Source organism: Symphodus melops (genome assembly GCF_947650265.1).
Source record: "Symphodus melops genome assembly, chromosome: 4".
Taxonomy (NCBI): Eukaryota; Metazoa; Chordata; class Actinopteri; order Labriformes; family Labridae; genus Symphodus; species Symphodus melops.
Genome location: NC_136694.1, coordinates 21778611 through 21797837, shown reverse-complemented (window position 1 = coordinate 21797837; position 19227 = coordinate 21778611). Strand labels below are relative to the sequence as shown.

At 40.3% G+C, this 19227-nt stretch overlaps 1 protein-coding gene across 2 annotated transcripts in view; it reads left to right on the top strand.

Moving 5' to 3' along the window:
- atg7 (ATG7 autophagy related 7 homolog) overlaps positions 1 to 19227 on the top strand; it is a 52833-nt gene that overhangs the window by 17782 nt on the left and 15824 nt on the right. For both annotated transcript variants that reach the window (XM_079342118.1, XM_079342117.1), the window contains exons 16-18: positions 1345 to 1420; positions 6726 to 6806; positions 11231 to 11353. In XM_079342118.1, the coding sequence (XP_079198244.1) occupies positions 1345 to 1420; positions 6726 to 6806; positions 11231 to 11353 (280 nt within the window). The remainder of the gene's footprint in view (positions 1 to 1344; positions 1421 to 6725; positions 6807 to 11230; positions 11354 to 19227) is intronic.

Here is a 19227-nt window from a genome sequence, read left to right as displayed (position 1 = left end):
CTTTGAGCTTTTGCTTCCTTAAGCTTTCAGAAAGCTTCGCTTCTATACTTTTTTTTTAACAGCACTGCAGCTGAAGTCTTCCAGCTCTGCACGTATATCCTATGTCCTTGATTTGGATGAAGCACAGCTTGCCAAAATTAGACACAAAACGTTGCTGTAGAAGCAAACACAACGTTTTGTGTCTCAAAGTTGTAGAAGCTTTGATTCAATGTATAATCCCTTTTTCATTTATAGGCTTCAGACACACTAACACTGTTCAGTCAGCATGTGGAAAGCTGGACTAGCTTGATATTTTGACCCTTAAACACTAATGGGGATATTTTTGCCTATTAGCTGTGGGTTTTTTTTACACTTTGTGTTTTTATGGAAATGCAGTTGTGTGCGCCTATTCGGTGAAAGTCAAACTAAAGTGGCTGCTTGCCTGGCCTGATAAGACAGCCACTTTCTTTCAGAGTGTTTTGAGATGGTATAAGCCGTAGCAGCACTTCTCTGCCCATCCTGGATAAAAAGCTTAGGAAGAAGAAAAGAGAAGGAGAGAAAAAGATGCACTCTCTTTACCTCTATGGTTGTGTAAGCCTTTCCATTACAACAAGATCGTTTTCCCTCTTGCATCTGCGTCCTCTCTGTGTCCTTGAGTTTTTACTTGTTTCTGCAGTGTTTACTCCTCTTACCGCTATCTTTTTATTCAGTTTAAGGTCGACATACATGAAAAACCATGGACTCACTTTAAGCGCTCCCACTTGATTTCTTCGTCATTGTTATCCTTCCAGAGTCAAATCTTTTAACCCTGGCTTCAAAAGATTAGTTCTAACACTAGCTAATTTATAGTGTAGAATCGTCAGCACATTTCTGTGGTTACTACATGCATGACAGATGGCAAGTCATTTGTTAAGATGGAATAAAGCTGTTGGTCAAAGACAACTTACCTGATGACATCTTGCTAAATCTACCAAGTTAAGTTTACCAAATCAGAAATCATCGAATGCAGTTCTGAAATGAAGCGACACTGCAAAACACTTTAGACTTAGGAGGAATAAACTGTTGAGAGGTTTGTGTCACTTGTGTAAAGACAGAATAAGTGTAGTGCAAATTCTCACAGGTGTCTTAACATCTGGAACAATCAACACTCTCTCTCTCTCTCTCTCTCACTCTCACTCTCACTCTCACTCTCTCTCTCTCTCTCTCTCTCCCTCCACTTCAATGTAAACGTAATGTCCAATGATTTGTTTATAGTCACAGGAAAAATGCTGCCAATGTTACACATGCCATGGTGACAGAAAAATGCGAAACCAAAAAAATGGGTCAAGTACATACGAGTCTCTCCCTCTCTGTCTCTCTCCTCAGAGGCTATGCAATAGCCAGCAGCAGTGATGACAGGATGAATGAACCTCCTACTTCTCTGGGGCTGGTGCCACATCAGGTCAGAGACCCACACACACACACCATTTGCTATTCCACTCTAATGCATCAGCAGTTACCATATACATACATATTTGTGATTATGTGGACTGAAAGGAAAACATGTCAGATTAAATGCAGATGTTCGAGGTGTGGAGGTCCTGTGCAGACCTGGTTGTGAATAGTCTGGGGGGTGAGAGGTCCTGTTGCTGTATCTGAGGTTGATTATGACTGTTAAAAAGGACATTTTAATTTCAAAACACGAGCTGCAGCTCAGGGGAATATATTTGTTGTCAGCATGCCAAATGCACACTTTATCAAAAGTTGCGTCATCTGTGATCAACTTAATGTGAGAAAACGACATATCTCAGAGTCGCCATTTGTTGTTTCCAGCCTGCAAGCATACATGTATGATACAAATCATCTTTAATCTCAGTTGAATGGGGATTGTCTTAGCAGGGAGAGCATACTCACTCGAAGAGAAAAAAGCTTGTAGTGTGAGAAAGGATGCAGCTTGTTGTTTTTTTCCCTGGATGTAAAAACCCTGAATGACAAACAGTAAGTAATGCGGAAAGGCCGCATTTTATAAGCACAAGGTACATTTACAAAGTCAAACATGTGGATAAACAGGAAGACCCACCCTTATATCTTAGTGCTTTTCAGTATCATTTATCAAGTTGGGGTCTCTATTTGTCTCTGTTTTACTTTAATCTAAATTGATGAGATTAATGATAGCAGTTATTTTGTGACGTTTGATCGGCAACAGCTCTGCAATAAATTGTAAATTACTGAAGGATGTTGCTTTCCAATCACTGTTGATGGTGAACGTAGTCAAAGGAAACATTAACTCCTCGGTGCATGCTGCGCTGACTGACTGAAGAGATACCCCGCTCATTGAGTTTAGCCTGCAGATCACTGCGTATACCAGAATGCATTTCAAAAAGCAGCGGCAGCGTGGGCCATGCTCCGCTAAATCCCAGTATAGTCAAATATATGCGACTAAATATCCAGGTCATGAAAACAATGACACATGCTTCCTCATTTGTAATGTTCTTTGGACCCATTTAAGGTTTGAATTGTTTAGGTCCGTCACATAGTTTTGTCGCTACCATGTAAGCAAAGGCATGAGATTGAATATCCAAAGCTAAAGTAGACCAGATATCTGCAGTGTCGTCTTCTCAACTGTGTGAAATGACAGCACATGGGCCTGCAAACAAACAGAATTAACAGCTTTGTCAAGCTTCCCTCAGAAATAGAACAAAATAACACCTAAGTTCTTTGAATGTGTTAGTGTTGCGGTTTCCTTTTATGCAAAATCATGAGTGTGGAATGCATCCCATCATGAAGTCCACCTCCCTCGCTGTGCCTTTGTGCTGCATCTGAATCATCGCTGCAGTTTGTTTTTCATTTGTTGATTTGGATCACAATGATAGACGCCAAAATAATTTGAATAGTCACCTAATGTGTGGACATATAACACGAAATAAAGAGACTCAATACGACAATTAAAAATATCCCAGTTAGGTAAGGCCTGGTGCACACTAAAAGGCTTTTAAAAATCTTAAACGATTTCAAAAATGTGAGAGACCCCACACATGACGACACGTCACGACAGATTAACAGTTCACTTCTTGTAATGTATGGTGCGCAACGAGACGACCAACTCAGCACACACCTCACACTAATCGGCTCATTCAACTAAACTATCCTTAAAATTAAAAAAAAAAAAAAAAAATGTAATTTTGCACAGTGAAACCTGACTTAAGAGTAAACAAACACAATTGTCAAGCTAAAGGTGGCTAGCTGTTAGCTGGATTGTGGTTTGTTTTTTGCAGGTTGTTCAAACACATCAACAGCTTGGTCCTGAATGGTAAATGGACTTGAGCTTGTATAGCGCTTTTCTTGTCTTCTGTCTTCTGTAGTTAATTACATATTTTTTAAGTTGAAAAACACACTTCAAGTAAGAGCTCTCGATGTGTAGCGATCAGAAACACAGAGAGAAAAATCATCTGTATGCACATTTATACAAACGTTCTTATTTGACTATGACCGGAAGGGCAGCCCTTAATCAAAGCATTGTGAGCTGATTGCATTGAACTGATGATGATATACTCTGGACCAGATCTATAGATGAGCTGTGCCCTTTTATTCCATGAATGTTGCCACACTTGAAACTCTCACCACCTCCATTTGCATCATCATCAGTATTCATCACCTTGAGAAGTTGAATTTCTGCCACTTGCTTGACACCTCTGTTGCTCATGGTATTTCTTCTAAATTATCTGGAGGAACGTGGGAATGCAAATGAGCTGTTTGTGTGTGTGCATTATTTGTGTGCTATGTGTTTGGGTGGAGAAAGAGAGTGAAGACCAGATGACAGGATTATGATGACCAGAGAGTAATAAATACAGAATGAATAATATGCAGCATGTGAGGGTGTTCATTGTGTGCTAATGCGTGTGTGCGTGTGCGTGTCTGTATCATGCTGGAAGACGTGTTCCTCCAGCCATGAACTGCAAAAGCCTCACACTGCAGTTGAGTGGTTTGAAGCTGTGTGCTTCTTTTCTGTGGTGCTACAGTGACAACCTGTGGTGGTTTCCTTAAACATCATGATATTTAAGTGATCGAATAAGTCCCAATATATACTGTATAACTCCACATTTTAAAAAGCTGTGACCATTTGTTACTGTGGTTTGGTCACTGACTTGTATGTTTGACGGAGAATTATTTTGTCTCAACATGAAACTTTTCAAGCTTCATTACTTAAAGTCATAGTCATAGCTTAGTCTTTAAAATCCATAGAAATGCTGCGTGTATGTCTTGGCATTTTGCGTCTGAACTCTCAGGAAGTAACTCAAGGTCAAAATATCACAGAAATAATATTTCAATGAACATAATAAAACCTGATAACACAGTACACTCTCAGAGAGAGCAACAAATGAGGCAACATACGTGCAACTTCTGTGTGGTCAGAGGGGGGAAAAAATGTGTTATGGAACATAAAGATGGCAGCTAATTTGACTTCTTTGACCTCGGTAGGTTGATGTAATTATTCCATGTCTGGAGATCGGTATAGGCGCGAAGACAGCGACATGCTTGACTCATTCCCTGAATATGCTCTCTATTAAGTATGTGCATTTAATATAGAGCTACTTGTCGGTCCATCTCACATGCCCACTCTCACCCTTCATTCTGACTCACTCGCCTTTCATTTATGAATTAGTTCCCGGGACATGGTCGCTTTGACAGTTTTCTTCTCACGCATATCTGTACTGCTCATTACTCCAGTTAATTGTCAGTCCCTCTCAGTTTATTAATATGCCCGTTTTCTCTCTTAAGCAGGCCCTTTTAATTGGAGTTACAGGCAAATCTCTTGAAAGATATAAAAGGCGCACAGTGAATGAGCATCTAGCTAACACTTCTTCTGTACAGCTTGTGAATATTCGTCACACGGTGGGAGATGTACATTTCATTTCATATAGTCTTAGTTCACCACACAACATTTACTGAGAAATTAAATGTTAGATTTACTAAATTTAGTTATTTCAGTCGGCCTCATAAATGCTAAATGGTAAAAAGACCTTTTGCAATACCGCATGTTGCACCTACCCATTCGCACACATTCTCACACTGATGGTAGAGGCTGCTATGTAAGGTGTCCACCAGAAGTAACTAATCCCATTCATGAATATTCATACTTTACATATGGGAGCCACTTGAGGGTTACGTGTCTTGCCCAAGGACACATCAGACATGTGGCTGCAGGAGCTGGGGGTCAAACCCCCGACCTTCTGGTTTAGAGCTGACTGACTCTACCACTGAGCCACAGCAGATCATTTATTATACAACAGATTAGTGAATATAACCAAACTGTCTCTATTTAATTCAGCTTTACTGTTTATGGTAAATTTTAAACGACATTTGTGCTGTTGAACTTCTACAAGATATGATGGAGAATTGACTTAAGACTGTTATTGTTAATGAAGTATACACAGGTTTCAGGAATCAGCTTTTATTTTGAAACCCCAGCATACACTACAAACACATTACTTAATCTTTATATGAGCGAGATTCTATCGCTTAAATGCGAATAACTTGTTACAAGAAACAAGAAATTCTGCTGTGAGTCAAAAGTTCTTCGGGTGTTTGTCCTCTTGTGCCACTCCTATAACCTATAATCATCTCAAGTTTATCCTGCGTGAACCCGTTCGGGATAATATTAATGATTGGTTGATAATTGTGCGATTGACCTAGTTAATTGAAGTGGTTTCACATCAAGATTTTATCAAACTCTTCAGATAAAGTTAAACCGATTAAAGTTGATCAGGTTTAAAACACTGACATAATGAATGTGCTGGAGAAAAGGTGCATTACTTTAACTGAACAACTCTGAGTTTATTTTTGGGATTGTTGGTGAGTGCAAAGTCGGTATAATGGAGAGTAGTTCAAAGGAGGGCATGTGATGATGTCATGGCGCTTGAAGCCACTCATCCCAGATAAGAACTAAGAGCTCTTATTTTCCTCTTTTACTCACTCCCTGCATTATGAAGCCACTTCTTTCAACAAGTGGATCTCTTTTTTTTTTTTGTTTGTTTGTTTCATTACCAGATGATTATAGGGAGGAATCCATTTCATGTTCTGTTCTGCATGTGTCACCTCAAAACCTCACGGATTGAGCTTTTATTTGAAGCAGGAGGATGTGAGTATAAGAGAGGAGGAGGGAAACAATGAGTGGAATATATATATCAGCGGTGAGTGGCGTTTCAACCATAGTCTATAATATGAAGGTTACAACCTATGTCGCCACAGAGTTTGTTGTTGCACGTGTCTGTGTGCTTGGGGAGGCGTCCTTTGGACAGTCATCAAGAACATTAGTGGTAATTACTGCTGCCATAAATAGGAGTGAATGGAAAGACCTGAAAACAATTATCTAAAACAGGCTGCAGCCTCTTGGGCACCAGATGGCGCTCTATGCATGATTTTGAACCTCAGATTCAAACTCCTCTCAGGTTTTAAAGCCTTGGATTTAATGGTTATACTTTTACTTCTTAGGATTTCATTTTACAAACAACCTGAAAAGGTATCAAGGGTGCTTCTTTCTCATATACAGGTCATACATGTCTAAAACAAATTTAGGGAACAATAATTAAATAATTAAAAATAAAAAATAAAATATATATATTATTACTCTTTTGTCTCTATATGCTTAGGGAGCTTTTGGCCAGACATTTTTTTTTAAATTTCAGAATGAACACATTCAAGGTTTTAAAGAAGTTTGAGTTGTGATGTTTCATATCATATTTGACATGTTGACTTCTCTTCCACAGATCCGAGGTTTTCTTTCGAGGTTCGACAACGTCCTGCCTGCCAGCTTGGCCTTTGACAAATGCACCGCCTGCTCACCCATTGTAAGTAGCTCATGTTGTCAGTAAGTACGAGTTTTAAAATCCAGTTTACTCAGAAGACGAGTATTTTCAGAGTAAACTCCCTCAATCTAGCAACTTTGTTATGAGCCACAAGTTGCAGCCTGAGCAGAAATACGGGGATTCCCATCTCTCCCATTTCTGCATTGTTGAATCAGTTAAGCTATGTTGAAATGTTGTTCCTGGAGGAATAGTGAACACGCACGCACGCACGCACGCACGCACGCACGCACGCACGCACACTCAAACAAACAGAAAAGCTGGTAAAGCCATGTGGTAACAATCAGGCAGCAGTTGCTCATTGATGTCAGTTACTGTCGTATGAGTTGATTTAGCTGCTTCCACCACTATGTGTGTGTGTGCTATGCGTTCATAGAAGAGTTGGTGAATGGTACACATATCCAACATCATCCAAGTTAGGGAGGGAATTTGCCTCAGTGTCTTTTTACCTCATGGCAATTGGTCCAAAGCTCCAAAAAAAAAAAAAAAAATTGGAGGAAAAACAAGATTGGGGGGGGGGGGGGGGGGGGGGGTTGGGATAAAGAGAGGAAGTGCAGTGCTGAAGAAAGGTTGTTGTGATGAGTGGAAGGCTGGTTCGCTCTCTTTTTTTTTTCTTCTTTCTCCTCCTGATCTCAATGCAGTCTTTGTGTCTATAAAGAGGTCATAAAGCCCCAGATCTATCACTTTCATGAGAAGACAGAGTGAGTGCAACACAGAGGGAGAAACCAAGACTCAGAGGGGGGAGGGAAATTGAAGTTGGCTGGCTTATACTTAAAAAGAAGTTTTCTCCACCTACGCTGCCTCTTAAAAAAAAAAGGACAAAGTTCCAGCCCATCTTAAGGTGTCGTGTTTCTGCCTGTGTGACTGATGAGATTATTCGGTCTGAACGCAGGGTTCATAAGGTTTGACAGTGATTGGCTGAAGCCTGTGTAGTCAGGAACAATGAACAACACGAGTTAGGAAAGACGATCCTTTGCTGAGGAAGGGATCTAGGCTGAGTAGTGAAATTGGTGAATATGTTTTGATTCCCTAAATCCCACCCACACACATTCTCCCTCACTGTTTTGCATCTGCTGATTTGCCTTCAGCTCTTTCTTTTGCTACCAGTCCTTCTACTCTTTCAACTCTGCCTCTTTTCTTCTCACCCCTGCTTACATTTTCCTTTTCCTTTCCTGGTCCCTCTCCTCCTTTCTTTGTGTCCCTCTGTCCATATATCACTCCACTGTAATGTGTGTGTATGTCTTTGTCTTCTGTGTGTGTGTGTGTGTGTGTGTGTGTGTATTCCTGCCGCAGTCAGCTGTGTGCTGCCAGGTCACTATGGAAACAAAACAATTCAGCCCCTGTCTGGACTGGAGCAGTTCCTGTAGAGTTGAGGCTTTTCATTTTGTGTGTGTGTGTGTGTGTGTGTACTTGAGTGTGTGTATGTGTACTTGAGTGTGTGTGTATGTGTGCGCATTTCCTAACTCTTTTCTGGGGCTAAAAGCCAATAAAGCTACATGCCAGGGAGTAAATCACAGCTGACGTGGCTTTGTCTTAAACCATGCCAGACACCTCTTACTACAATTGCTTGTACTAACACTACCAAATACGCTAACACTATTATTCATGTTTTTTTCGTTGTTTTTTTTTTTAATTGTAAAATGTATTTTAACTACATTGTAGTCACAGTGTTTTTCGTATTAAATGTCTAAATTCTGTTGAACCTTTCATTACCTGGAGCTTCATTAGGATTAACATGGCAACCTTCTTGTCACAGATTGAAACAGCTTCATCTTGTTGTGCAGGTACAATACCTCTTGAATGTGTTTGGTTTGATTTTGTAATCAGCACCTTTCATCTCTAAAGTTTTAAAAATGTGATCATCCTGATTTTAAAACGAAGCCTTTGATGCTGCTCGTACACTTACAACAAGTCATGATTGTATTATTCTAACACGACTGAAACTTCTTCGGGTGTTAAACATGCGCAAGTAAAGTCATCAAAGAAACATGTCGTGTCATCTATTTCTGCTTGGCAGCGTTTACATTTTTTAAAATGAAAGTAATCAATTTAATGATTGGTTTTCTTTTAATACCGAATACTTTCAGGTTTTAACATCCTAAACCTGATATTGTGCCCCTTTACTCCCTTAGATTATTTTACAATTAATGTCAACAGAATAAATTCAACACACTCGCACACACAGATATACAGTATATTTACACCATGACACATTGTTGAATAAATATACTGTTTTTCCCTTCGTGCTTTTCTTGACAAAATAAGATAGACTTGAATGTGTTGCACAGAAACCACCAAGTCTTAACTACTCATTCTTTACGAGCTTTGCTTCCTGTGCTGATTCTCTGAAATACCATAAATCCTGAGTGGTTCCTAAATGAGTCAGTATGGAGGATGTGTGTTTTCTAACCTGGTGTACTTGACCGTACATGTTAACAGGGGAAGTCAGAGCCATTGAGTCACCAGGAACTGTTTACTCATTACACTCAGGGAGCAGTGAGTGTGACATCACAACAAAGCCACTAACCAGGAGCCTCTGAACATTTAGTCGATAGTATGGCATTAATTAGGATATCGTCCGTCCAGCATGGTTTATATATTTTACGCCTGTGTCAACAAGTTCTCCAACCTTCACGACCGTAGAGGTCATGCAACACGACCCATACGAGCGTTTCCTAAATTAGCGCCCCCTACTGGCGAACTGGAGAAATGCCAGTAAATCGTCACCCTGCACTGTCACAGTGCTTGATGCGCTTACCAAGGTAAGAGGTAATTAACTATTAAGTTAGCTAGCTTGGACTTTGGTTAGGGTTAGGGGTCAAACGTCATTCGATGACGAACACACGTTCACCGGATCGAGATTAAATACTGAATGGCCCGCTTAAATACTCTCATGTTATTTCTTGTAGTTTTTAACAATGTTTTATTACAAGGTGTTGCTTGCACCTTAGCTACAGCCTATTCTCAAATCTGGTCAACAACTACAGGTTGAAACAGCCCTTGAGCTAACTCTGTTATATTTACAGAAATGTTGGTTAATATACATATTATATCTATTTACACTTTATTTGACTGTTAACAAAAACATTAACTTTGCATTACAGTTAACCATGTTCTTTGTGTCGCGGGCACTTGTATGTATAATAAATGATATGTTTTATACATTTAACAATCCAACACTCAAGCCAGACAGTCATTAAGCCTGTAGTGTCTGTATACTGTTATGGAATATCATTTTTTATCAAGAGCTGAACAGTGGGGGAAATTTAAAGGGCTATCACACTAAATTCTTATTCTTTTATAACTCGTCTCTGTAAATAATGGTTTGATTTATATTGTGGGTGTTCATTTATTATCATAATTTAAAACCTCTTAGGATATTTATTGGATTTCCATTTGCTGTTTTTCAGTTTTATTTTGTTCTGAAGCTAAAAATGTGCCATAACACGCGATACCATGAAAGCCTCTACTCTTGTTAGTGTTTCTAGTATTGATTGATATGGACACAGGTGAATGATGTAAGGGTATTGTATTATCAAAAGACCATTCCAGTTATCATGTGTCAGGCGCAACTACATTTCAACAAAGTGGTTTTGGCCGTTGGCGTCTCATGTAATGGATCCCATGCGTGGAAGTGAAGAATCAAAGAAATAAAAGAGAAGGCAAAAAAAAACAAAAAAAAAGATGTTGAAAAGATTAACGAGGGACACGTCAGTGTGTATTGTGTGCAGTGTGTCTGGCTCCAAGGCGAGACGCCAGGTCAGTCTGCGAACACACACATACTCACATATGCACAGGTATTGACTCACACGGTGTGTTGATGTCTGAGGTAGAGGTAACCCTACACCTGCAGAGGAGGGTCTGTTAGGAGTCCATGAAAGGCATGGCCAAGCCTAGGGAGGTAGACGAGAGGGCAGAGGGTCTGTGTGTTGTCTGTGGTGTGTATGTGTTTTGGAAAGTAGGTGTGGATATTTGAAGTCTGTACTGGTAAACATCGGCATGATTGGAGAGGTGCTGAGGTGTGGTCTAACACAGACTGGGCATATAGGGCAGAGTGACCAATTACATTTTTTAGACCCATAAAATCTATTTTCTCTCATGTAATTTTTAATTTTTTTTTAAATCTCAGTGTATCCCCCCTTCCTACGCCCTGAGCCATCAATATGACTCAGCCCTTCACTCTGAACATGAGATTCAAACTTTTTCACCCACTATTGGTTGTCAATCATGCAACATTTGTATTGCTTCCATATTAATTAAAAAACCTTTATTCAAATGGGGGCAGCAATGTACACATCTCTGATAGAAATGGTTATAAAATGATCTGCATCATGTTTCTTTCCTCATAAATGTATTTTTAACCCCAGCAAAAAAGTCAACTTTTCCTGTTACATCTTGTTTTTGTCCAGGTCCTGGACCACTACGAGAGGGAAGGATTCAACTTTCTGTCCAAGGTTTTTAATTCCTCTCACTCATTCCTTGAAGACCTGACCGGGTTGACGCTGTTGCACCAAGAAACACAGGCTGCAGAGGTAAAGACACGCACTCATCCACACCTGCACTAACAGTGCAGAAACACACACATAACCTGCTGAGCTTAGAGAGGCAGGGTCAACATACAGTATACATGGATAGAAACACCATGGCACACTTCATGCCACTTTGACAAGAGGTAATCATATTCACGGTTTTCTGTTTCTGTGGTTTTGCATATTTGATGGTTGGTTCTACGGCTTTTGGCTGAACAGCTTTGTCCATAAGGAAGTATTTTCAGTAAGAAAAAAAAAACAAAAAAAAAACAGCAGACCAAGGGCCTAGATATAAGATGAAGATATGTTTACAAAAAAATAAGATCCAAAATAAATGGAAAAAAGACAGTAAAAAAAAAAAAAAAGTGTTTTAGCAAGTATGACGGGGACAAGTGCAGATGAGTTGCAGAAAGGCTCTCCTCGGGAGGAGCCTGATCCCGGCTGTCACAGCCTCACCGAACAGGGAATTCGATTGTTGTCTCACTCTGTTTGTGATATAATCTGTGTTTTCTGTATGTATGTGGGAATTGTCCGTTTGAATAGTAACAGTGCTGTGGAAAAAAAGAATGTCCCCACGGAGACAATAAAGTCTAAAGTAAAAAAACTGCCAGTCTCCTTTTGCACAGCAATCTTCAACTCTTTTGGGCTTGAAGTAGGAGACATGGAAAGAGACGAACAACAACAATATAATGGAAAGGATTAATGATGTTAGATATAGTTGCGGGCTCAAGCAGCTCTGGAATTCACAATCACAGTTATTCCTTCTAATGGTAGATTCCCTGCAGGTTCATGGCAGCACGCTATCTGCTGCAAAGATCCAGAGGAACCTATGAGGCAAGGGAGCTCAGGAACACCTGATAGGATATGTGTTTAGTAACTTGAATGTTACATGATGATACAGGTAGATGGAGAGAGAGAGAGAAGCTCAGTTAGCATAACGAGGTACTGTCACCAAGAAGGTGCCGAAAATGACAGTTTTCGGCAGAGTTTGTCCACTTGAGTCTTTTAAAGATTGAATCTCTGCTTTATGCAGATTGATGTGGGATGTAGGTATCGGGTCGAACCAAGAAGATGAGAAAAGATTCAAATCTCAAAAAATGGTATTCAGTAAATGGTGGAGAGGTCGTTGAAAACGTTTTTTGCATTGGTTAGCCACTCAAAGGTTTGTTGCAAGTTGCTCCCCAGGCCAAAGGCGTAAGTATCTTGGATTTTTTTTCAGTGGATGTTGAGCTTCTAAATTGGTGCTACATTGGGCATTTCTCTACACATTTGTTTCCAGTGAACTGAGCCTCTTTATGATTTACAATTCACAAGCCTGTTCTAAACACCTGTGGGTATGAGTTGAGAGAGAGAGAGAGTATGAGGAAGCCCATTGGAGCTACAGTAAGAGCTCAGACATCCTCGAGTAGCTTTAATTCACTTTCACATCTCTGGCTTCAAGCAATGATTGACATCTTCCAGGGTAGGTCAGAGGGATTCAATGTCCAACTTTGCCTGGGAATGCCTTAGGAAAAGTCTGACATTGCGGCTCAACAGAGAGGCTTCTGGGTGCTCTAGCTTTTTCCTGCATGAACCCTGCCTGGATCTAAATAAGGGATGGAAAATAGATAGAGAGTTAGATAGAGCTTATGATGGTCTTCGGGAGCTGAGTAAGCTTTGTGACCCTGAGAAATCCCTACAGAACTCTTTATTCTCTTACAAAACCTCTTTGCTCTCATTTGGAAATTAAGGAAGATACAGTGTTTGTGGAGTTACTTAAATTAAATGCACTTAATTAATTCAAACAAAGGCATAGATATTTGTCCTGTGACTTTCTTCTTCTTCTGCCTTTGTTGCCATGGTAGCGCACAGTTGATTTTCTGTGGAACAACAAGCACTGCAAAGTTCCAACAATCAACAGCCAGAAAACTTGGTTGTGGAGTATGGGTGGTTTTCCTCAAGACTCCCCTCTGACATGAGACGGAGGGGAGTGCAGGGAGAGACAGAAAATGAGTGGGTGTGGGGTTGGGTCTAGGCCTGCCGAGCTGTGGGAAAATCCCACGTACTTTCTCCCCAACTCCTACTCACAGAACACAGATGGAGGAGGGGAGAAGAGAAGGCAAAAGGAGCAAGAGGAAAAGGAGGCCAGATAAGAGAAACAAAGGCGGGAGAAAAGACTCAGAGAAGAGAGAATGGACTTGAAACTAGGACAGGAATTATGGGAAATAAAGTTGTTAGAGGGACAGAAAATAGAAGCCAATGAAGACTGGTTTTTTTTTTGTCTTTTCACATCTTCTCTACCTACTCTTTATCTTCCTCTCTCAAGCCAACTTTGTTTCTTTTATCCTCTTCATCCTCTCGCTGAAACGTCTCCCTTCACTCTTAATCTCTTCCACTATCCTCTCTCTACCTCTTTCGTTTGTTCTTCGCCTCGCTATCTCTCCTCGTCTCTGGTTTAGGCCCTCTTAGTCTTCCATCAGAAGATGGAGAGATTGTTTTGATTGCTCAGCCCACTAGCGCCAGAAGTCTTAGCGCCTGTTTCCTGTACACAGATTAGCTCTTCTGAAAACTACTGCACTTGGAGAACGTCCCTTTATGGTTTTTTTTTTTTTTTTTTTTTCCTCCAATTCCCGGAAGGGACATAAGTGCTTCTCTTGCTTGTGAAAGCATATTATTACTTTTTTCATACATGCAACCAATCGAAACAGGCCTGTGGCTCACTTTGGTTCTGGGCCGGTATTTAAAGAAGTACAGGCCTTAGATCACGATCATTCTCAATGTTAGGAAATGAGAGGTTTGAAGGGATCTTATCCCCTTTTTGGAATACATCCTCTATTTTTTAATTAAAGAGCTGTATATAATTCTGAGTCAGTCTTGGATGTTAGCATCACTTGGTCAGATTATTTCTTAACTCTTTGTATTAATCACATTTAGAGATCCCGAGATCCTTGTCTAAGTTTAGTTTTTTAGAAACAAGTCATACTGTAAATCCGTGATTTTGGGATTATGTGGTTGATCAATTACTAATTAGGAACACAATGTAATTTGTCGTACATTACAAAGTGTTTCTCTATGGATTATATTGGTTTTGATGATTGTATTTTTGTGTTATTTTTGCACTGGTCTCTTCTACTCCTATACCATGGTGCTGAATTCATCACAGGCTGTGTGTATTTGTGAGTGTATTTGCACATGCATGTGTATGTAACCGTTCTAAACTATAATCTACGTCACCAAATAGCACTACTATGTACTTATGGTCTATTCTGGGCAACTTTGTAACCTGAGAACTACTTTTTATGCGGTCACCACAGAGTTTTGGGGGAGTTGGAGTTCGGTAAAAGTTTAGACTGACTGAAAGCTATGTGTGTGCATGCTTGTGTGTGTGTGTGTGTGTGTGTGCATGCTTGTGTGTGTGTGTGTGTGTGTGTGTGTGTGTGTGTGAGAGAGAGCATGCACATAGCAGAATGAATGGCGCCTTTGTATGAACGGCCCTGTTGGGATTTCATACTCTTGTAGCAGAATGGCAGTGCTTAAAAAATTGTCTTGACATGTCTGAAGCCTCCTAACTCGTGGCAAACTTCTTCTTTTTTTTTTTTTTTACTTTTATTTCTCAAACAGACAATACAAAACAGAAAAAAAAACCAAAAACAAATGACTCCTGAAACTCATGAAATGACCAGGTTTAATACCCACAAAACCACAAGGGCTTTCATGTTCAACATGACAAACAGTGTGGCCCCAATAGTCCAAACAGTGACTAAACTTAAGCCCTTGTCACATCATGCACTCCTGTCAATCCTTTGTGTAGTTTGACAGAATCACGACATCAACAAAAGAATAGAGAACAACATACTGGCAAACAGAAAGGGGGGGAGTCTTGCTTTAGTACGACACGGTACGGACAGCCAGTGTGACAGTGCTCTTAATGACTGCATTAATTTCCTATCTAAATGAATCGTTCATTAATCACCTTCATTGAACCTTTTTGTCATTATCACGGCAAACACCTGCCGATCTGTGTATATCACTCATGATACATCGCGAGAAAGTTACAATTCTTGTGATTAAACCATGTAAACCATTTCAAGATCCATCTATGCATCTGTCCGACCTCCTACAGACAGACAAACAAGTGTTTTTGTTTCCTTTTTGCTTACCGTCTGAACAGTCTACGGTCGTGCATCTTTGGCAATATCGACATAAATGTCCCTACCCCCTCCTTTTGCTGAAGCGGAAGTCTCCTCATAATAGCCTGCTGCGTTCTCACATCAGCTCACTATGGCTCTCTGTAGAAATTGTGCAACAAATCCAGTTAATTTCTGGGTTTCAGGTCAAAGATGCCAATCCTTGTCGCTGCCATGGTCAAAATGAGTTATAAGAGGGCTGACTTCAACAGAACTGGGCCTCCCATCCACTATGCCAAGAATTTAAACAATTGCTAAACCAGGTTATTGTGCCAGAGTGCACAACTGCACATGTCGTCATTGTCTTAGTTGATTAATGTGACCTCACTGAGGAGGGCTGGGTCAGACAAGTGAACACACACAAACACTGAGAGCCTGAGAGGAAATGAGTGTCTGTACAGGATATCATACCTCTCCTCCGATGACCACACAATGATTTCAGCTTGAGGATTCATTAAAGAACTGCTCATATTCCTCCTTTCAGCTTACAGGCATATACAGGGGTCTGGCTATTTTATATTATTACAAATGTTAATAGAGAAGGACATAACATTAGTTTTTTGTACATATCCTGACTACAACATAAGTATAAGTAAAGTAAAGCATAATTAAAAGGGCTATTCCATCATAATAAAACAACTTGTAGCAATAATGTGATGGCACACGGTATGTGGCACAAGCTTTCCTGATGTCACTGGTTTGTTTCTTCATTACATATTCAAGTTGACATCTTGAACGCGCCTGTGTAGCTTTCCTGGAGAGAAGCGAAGGGTTGGTCTTCGACAAGTTTCAGAAAGGAAACACTCGGCGAGGGGCGAACTTATTAGCAGGGGAATGACCTAGCTGTCTTGTTTCTCAGATAATCAGTAAATATCTTTGGTGGTAGGTGACCGAACTTTAAAATATACAGCTAAGCTATATGCTAAGAGATGTAGGGGCGACTGTGGCTCAGAGGTAGTCTGTCATTTTTTTTTGAATTGGAAAGTCGGTGGTTTGAATCCAGTTTGTCTTTAAGCAGGACATGGAGCCTGAAGTTGCTTTGGATTACGGAGTAGCATCACCAGCTGTCTGTGAAGGTCTGTAAAAAGGAGATTAGATAGCACTTAGATGGGCACTTAAACAACCTGTACTGTATGAATGTGAAGAGGTGAATGTGACATGTAGTTCAAAAGTGCTTTAAGCCGTTAGAAGACTAGAAGAGCACTGTTAAGATTCAGTCCATGTAACCTTTAACTCTAAACGTAGTGGCTAAAAATGTTTTGCTATTGCCAGAACAGAAAGACAAAGACTGTTAAATTATACAGTTATTTAAGATAAGGAGATGTACAATATATTTTTTAAATGAATTATTTGGTATATGTTTTTAATGATAAAATGCGGCTTTGTTGCCTCCACAGTTTCTGACACTGAAGTGTAATCAAGGTCATAATAAGAAAAGTTAAAGGCTGAATGTATCACATTTTACACATAAATAAAGCAGAGATCCAATATATCGTCTGAAAACTCTCTGAGTCATGACTGTCTGCAATGAGTGTGACACCAGAGTCACGCTGTCTGTGAGGCTGTGCCTACACCGTGTTCACATGGACGGGACGTCCGGCCGACTAATCCAAAAGCTGTTTAAGCGAAGGACTAGAGAAAAGGAATGGAAAAACATACACGAACGTCTCATAAGCGTTTTTAGCTCGCGCTCATTTCGTGTAAATTTACACACAGCGTTCGAGCTACCAGCGCTAACATTAGCCTGCTAGCACAGCAATGCATCTCGAGTTGTTTTGCTTTCTTGCTGGTGCTCAAGGGCGACATCTACTGGATCGAAAAAGTCGCATATTCTTCCTTTGGTGGTAGACCCTTTGGAAAATGTGCAAACCCGCATGATTTTGGGCATTATGTTTTTGGTGTTTTGAATTAAACATCTTTTTATCTTTACATCGTCTTTATCTTTATATTTTGAAAGCGATACCACATTTGCTTAAACACGATATGATATCAAGTGAGACTCGTGATGATCATGCGTCGTCCTTCTTATTCAATTTTTTCTCCTCCTGATTTTCCGAAAGCTATGCCCTTTGTATGCTTGTTGTTGTGTGTTCCCGCAAATCTGCCCTCAGTGTGAACACTGCTTAAGAAGCATCTGTGACCCTCTCAGCACAAAGAGTCGTTTTTTTGCAGAGGTCATGTTCCACTCCCATCCACCTACTCCGAACATGCAGCACTGCCAGTAAGTCACAAGATGAAGACGTTTACAGTGAACTCGGAGCAGAATGTGTCACTTGTCACGCTCTGCTCTTTTGTTTCTGGTGTGATCTTGTGACACAATAGTTGTATTGATTCAAAACTTCAGTGACAGCTTCTCCAACATAGGGAAAAACACAATCTGTAATGTAAAACAGACTCAACACAGCATTTATATTGTTTTAGTCGAGGGTGTTTAAGATAAATGTGGGCCCAAATCCCATGTGTCTAAAAGAAATAATGGAGCATTAGATCTACATCTGATTTATCTCTCATAGGACTTGGAAGCGAACACCAAGAGGGTTCGTTTCGTGGACGGCATTATCCATTCAGTAAAACTGTGGGTGTAACCTGTGTTTCTACAACAAGCTCATCACACTGATGTAAGTTTGAAGTGAAATCATTGTAGAATTACCTCAATCTTTACTTCATACAATGGGACCCTCCTGGAAGATTCCACGTCCAGGACTCCAAGGGGTCTTAGGGCCCCTCATTTGGAAGACGTTGTTTTCAGTTAACACCCACACTTGAGTTCAGCATCTTACTCAAGAATAGTCCTGTGAGACTAATTGATGGCTAGGAGTGGCCAACATGTGATAACTAAGTCTATAAGAAATTCCACTTACCCTACTCCATTTTTTGTTTTACAAGAAGATAACCATGGATTCAACCGCCATCATTAAAATCCATAATAACACTTTTTTTTTAGATAACCCTCATTATCCAAAATCTTAACGTGTTTTATTTTTGGTCTGATTCAAAGTGCTTGTTTAGTAAAGTATAGACCCTATAGCTGTTTTGATGACAGTCTGTGCGCCATCAGTTGCTACAAATCATCACCTTGAGTCATGCTCATGCCCTGAAGGAGCAGAGGCTTCCAACCACCCACACTTGACCCCGTTCTGCTCTGTGCCGCTCTACGTAAAACAGTGTGCTGACGATAAAGTTGATTTAGTTATGTTGGCTCATCAGCCGGCAGCTTGGAAAAAACACAAGGACTAGCCTGCATGCACACGCACGCACACACACACACTTTCTCGTCTCCCCAGTCACATGCTCCTTTCCTTCTTTCTCACTCACTCTCTTTATCAGCCCCATATAAACACCCACACACACACGCAGACACACACACACACACACACACACACACACACACACACACACACACACACAGTTGAGCGTCAGTGGGCCTCATGTATGTCAGAGCTTATCCAAACACAGCTACGGTTGCTACATGCTACAATTATTACCAGATGGACCCAGGGAAAACATATTAAGTCTGCTTTTTCATTAGCACACTGTGCACCCTCCTGTGAGACCCAGAGATGGAGAGACAGAGGAAGAAAGAAAGAAAAAAAAAAAAAAGATGTAAAAAAGTGTAACTGATTTCAGATTTCCATTTCACCCATTTGTTTCTTTTCTCCATTTTATTTTAATGTGCAATACAATGGAAGTAATTCTTTGTGTTGCTAGGCT